General features: G+C 44.5%; 1 protein-coding gene across 1 annotated transcript in view; it reads right to left on the reverse strand.

Annotated features, from left to right (window-relative positions):
• Nucleotides 1-5,008, reverse strand: part of wdpcp (WD repeat containing planar cell polarity effector) — a gene marked incomplete in the record, with an annotated part of 96,646 nt that continues 91,638 nt past the window's right edge. Inside the window, 2 exon segments of the mRNA XM_014021444.1 lie at nt 1-1,834; nt 3,059-3,219. Of these exon segments, the coding sequence (XP_013876898.1) occupies nt 1,795-1,834; nt 3,059-3,219 (201 nt within the window).

Consider the following 5,008-nt stretch of genomic DNA (forward strand, 5'->3'; position numbering starts at 1 on the left):
AATCACTCAAATTTTAATTTGTCTTAATTTAAAGGTATATTGGATTAATTAGAAGCTTTTTTCTTGCTTTTTAAGACAAAAACCATGAAGGAATTAATAAACTTTCTATTTTACTCAAATGTTATGACAAAGATAACTTACAGATGAAAAAGTGAAAACTGAAGTTCACTGAAAAGTGAAAATTTAATCAGTGGAAATTAAATTATTTTGAATATGAATCCTTCTCAGAAACTAAACTCAAATATTTAAAAACAGTTCACGACTCTCATTTGAAATGTAAAAAATTTTCATCTGAGAATGAGTAAAAGTGTAAATTCAGATCCATCAGAGAGCCTCTGGTTCTGCAGGTTTCACCAGACAACAGGAGCAGAAAAGACCTCAAAACGTCCCGAAACCCGTCTTCATCTGGTCCGTAAAGGYGCCACAACCAGAGGAGCAAGAACAAAATGAAAACATCTTTATCTCCCAAAACGCTGCAGAGCCACTGAGCTGCTGCTGGAGCTCCGACTCGTCTGAAAACCAACCTCTGCTGCAGAAAGAACAAATACGGACGACAGTTTGTGCTTGTTCAACATGTAAACATGGTGGTTTTTAAAGCAGAGTAACTCACGACAAGAAGCTGAAAAAGATACAAAAACATGCATACAATCAATTTACTTTAAAAAAGAGGGAAATAATTGGTTGTTTTGCAGCTGCGTCCTCAGAAGGCCACAGTCAGTGCTGTGCCCTGAACTCAGCTGAAGCGCCTGCTGTGAACCGTTTGACCTCCTGACCTCTCGCCCGCTCCGCAACGAGCGAGTGTGGGTGGACCGGAAGCCGCTGACATTTAGTTCACACTCTGTCCCGGGACGTGAACCGGAACCGAGCCGGACCGTTCTTGCTGCATGAGCGCTTCGATTCAGATCTCGGMGAGAGCGATAACGACTGATCCGCCAGTATTTGGCTGAACGAGACCTCACAGGCCTCGTGTGAGAACGACGGCGAGTCGAGGGACCAGGAGATGCACCGATAGCGGCCTGCATGCTGGGACTGCGTTCTTCCATTAACGAAGAAAAAAAAAAACACTCAGACTGTTGCTCGTCTTTCATTGGCTGTCAGAAGCAGCCAGACCTTGGCATCCTGGCGTGTTCATAGGCCGGTGCGAGCAGCGAGAGGTGACATGGAGGAGGATTATATTTACCAGGGAGGTTAATCTGGGGTCAACTGTACAGCGACGTGGGTGTAGTTCGGCCCGGYGGCTCYGGTTTCTTTGCTTTGTCAGGCCTCRATTTGTCTTGAAGTCTGAGCGCACGAAGCTGGAAGCTGCTGTAGGTGGGTTTTTATTGGGGGTGTGCGTCTGTTGTGGGATTTTTGAAGTGTTCGGCAAAGCCGCCGACCACCTCTGGAATCCAAACTCAAAGACGAGAGAAGAGTCGCTTTGAGTGGGCTCCACTGCTGAGTCCAAGTCCAGCCGGCTCAGGCTCTAAAGCTCCGAGAGGAATCCGAAGAGTCCTCCCAGGGTTTGGAGGCTCGGCGTGGAGCCGCCTTTTTCTCTTCAGCTGGGTGGAATTACAGGAGCACACTGGTTACCTGATCCCAGAGTGTGCTGGGAGATTTGGTCACCTCTCTACTTCTGTCGGGTGGACTGATTGCTTCGTCGGCCAAAACTTGTAGCTGATAAGCAGTTCCCAAACGGTGCCGCTTGTTTTCACACCGATGGCATCACGCAGGGCGCCAGGCCAGGACTTCCTGCGTCGCGAGGTCCGAGAGTCTGACAATGTCACAGGGGGGGCTGCTGCTTTTTTGACGACGTCGTCACATCCTCAGGGTGAACGACAACAGGAGAACGGAGAAGCTTGTTGCAGAGAAAAGAAGTGTTAAATGTATATTTAGACAGGTTTTAATTAGTTTTGGTAACTAAACGTTACAATTCAAAACAAAAAGGAAACAAAGGTCCTATAAAAACAAAACTTCCTGGTTTTATGGGTTCCTCCACAACCCCACGAACACCAGTTGATTTTTTAAAAATTTCATCTAAAATGCAGATAAAAATCAAACATGATTCTAATAAAGATGCTAAAAAGGCCCATCTGTCTTAAAATTTACCGTCACAGGCTCCTGATTTAGTTGAATAGAAAATGTACTAATTTTGAAGCTGAATACTCAGTTTTTTGAGCTTTAGTTGGTGTCAGAGTAAAGGCAGTGATGAAATAGAAATACAATTATTTTCTTGTTTCTGTCCTTGTCAAACAAAAAAGATGTATTTACTTCCTCATCAAATCACAGATGAGCCTGATAAGAAAACGTAGCTAAATTTCACAGCATAAGACAAACTATTTTTCTGAAAATATGGATCTCTGGTCACCTGATCGTACATTTTCCCCCTAAAAATGATTGTAGAAATAAAAGTTTGGATCAGGTTTGTTAAAATGTGTTTAAACCTGCACACTGTGTATTTAAAGGAGACACGTTGTGCTGGTAAATACTTCTTTTTCACATTTAAATCCTTCAGTTGGGGTCTACATAAAGTGGAACTGCAATGCTTTGGTCTGACTTCCTGCTTATTGTAACTCCACAAGCCCCTCTTTCATCCCTTTTCTCAGGTGTTTCTTGTTTCGAGGCCGTCTCTTTGAATCCAAATGAGGGGCTTCACACCTTTTAAAGCTAAAAYGTTGAAAAGAAAAAACATTTTTCTATGGACAATCAACACGCTGCCACTACATCTGTTGCTCAACGCTTCGTACAATGGTTGCACGGAATGCTAAAGGGTTAGCATTCATGCTAACCAGCGGAAAAAAAACAAACAAAAAATGGCTGATTCAGCACCAGAGTGTCCCACTTCTTGTGATCCAAACGCTCATCTTGAGAAGCAGACGGCAGTGAAGCAGTCCACCGGTCTTCCTGCTGATGGTGAAGCAGAGCCAACAGGTCCGGTGACGGCAGCGTCGTGTTGCTCCTGCAGAAACGCCTCCCTTCAGGTGGAGCTTCAGGTGACGACAGCCTCGCTTCCTCTTCCTCCTGGAGCGGCTGCAGCGAGCAGGGGCGGATTAGAAAAGGCATYCGAGGCGTATTGTCTCACCTGGAAAGGATGTGGCGAAGCCTCGTTCCAACTTGTTTTCTCCCTGCAGCCCCTCCATGGAGGCTCGCCGGCCCGCAGGCTCCAGCGCTTCCCATCGAACCCGACGTCTCCGCGTCAAGACGTTTCCCCTTTCGTTTACTCTGCTCTTCATTGACAAATTTCTGTTTGCAAATGGAGGGAAAGTGGGGGGCAGTAAGTAGGGAGATTATCTAAAAATCAAACCTCATTTGTGACCTTTAACCTTACATAGCTGGGAGATAATCATGCATGTTTGCCTTAGTGAGGAAAAGAAGAGTTCCTTTTCTTTTGTCAAATATCCACCTTGCAGAGGTCTGTGGCTTTGAATATGGAGGCAAATTATGGAAAATGCATGAACTTAAAAAGCAGTTGGAGGCAAATAAATTTTCATTATTTCCAAATTAGTTGTTTACATGCAGTCACAGGGGGACTATGCTCCTGGGGGAAACTAAAAGTCGACAAAAACAGAAAACTTTAAAGGTCTTTTTCTTTTTGGTAGAATTTGGCAGATTATCATCCTGTCTTTTTCATCAYGTTGCTTTTAATTTAATTTAGTCAGTTTGTTTGAATCAAAGCAACAAGTCAAAGGTTATGACAGAGTTCAGAACCATTTTATGTCAAATTTAACAAATTTTCTGACTTCAAATATGAGAAAATCCTTGGATTTCATTGAATCTCCCAGGGAATTATAACTCGATCTTAAAAACAAAAATCCAATTTGTTAGTAAACCTGTCTGTTTGTGAAATGGTCTTCTATCATGTTTGAGGGATTTGACTCATGCAAATCAGCCCCCGGGGGGGAGGGGTGGGCAGCAGCGGTCCAATCAGAGCCATCATTAGATGTGATCAGGCTTCTGCAGAAACTCTGCACAGCTGTTGCACTGAGGAGGGGTTAAAAAAAAAAGGGCAGATAACCTGAGTGCTGGAGGCTTGATTCATTTCCAAAATGTTAACAAGGCCGTTTCACAGCTCCAGCACCCCGCGCAGTATGTTAATACCACTAATAAGCCTATCTCTGCAAGTCATCACGGATGGCAGAGATCTGAGGCGGTGTTTCACAATAAAGCTGCTGGCCGTGTTTTAAATGAAGCATTTGTGATTTTACAAAGCCGCCTTAATTGCTTAAAGGGGTGACCGAGGAGACGGTGGGCCCTCGCACTTTGTTTTGTGTATCGTGACATTTAATTTGTGTTGTGAGACTTTCACTGTTTCCGTTTCAAACAGGCGACTGCGCAAGGCACCGGGGGGTGGGTGGGAGAGGGGACCCGGCACGCGCCCTTTTCAGCCAATTTCGCAGCATTTCTCCAAGCTGTCAAAGTCAAACAATCAGGAGATAATGCAGTTCTGGTTAGTAAAGTATGAACGTGTCAAGAGATGCACTAAAGGCACTGACAGATGCCACTTATCTGCAGCTGCCTGCGCTGTGTGACTGTATCATCAGAGGGGAAAATATAACATTTTGATGTTTACATAAGGGAAGTATTAGTATCAGTCAGAAATGTAATTCCTTTAACTCATCCCTCTCGCAGGGGATTGACTGCCCATAAAACATACAATGATTTTTTTTYCTTTTTTAAAAGCTAACAAAACAACAACAACAAAAAAAGGGAGCAGAAAAGCATCCTCGTTGATCTTCTGTCCATTTCCAGCATCACTTCTTGTATATTTTTTGGTGGAAATCCTCTTAGAATGCAAAGTAAATAGATTACGATACAGTGAGGGATTAGAGCTCGCGCGGCGCTGTCAGATTAGTCGGTGAGCGCAGCGCGTCGACAGCTCTGACACGACTGTGGCTGCTGTTCAGGAAAGGGGCTCCGCGCGACGCTTTAAAGGCGCTGGCTGGCTCCTGTTCATGAATAAAACTGGGGCCCGTAATCTCAGCCAACACACACACACACACACACACACACACACACACACACACACACACAC

Source organism: Austrofundulus limnaeus, unplaced genomic scaffold (assembly GCF_001266775.1).
Source record: "Austrofundulus limnaeus strain Quisiro unplaced genomic scaffold, Austrofundulus_limnaeus-1.0 Scaffold293, whole genome shotgun sequence".
NCBI lineage: Eukaryota > Metazoa > Chordata > Actinopteri > Cyprinodontiformes > Rivulidae > Austrofundulus > Austrofundulus limnaeus.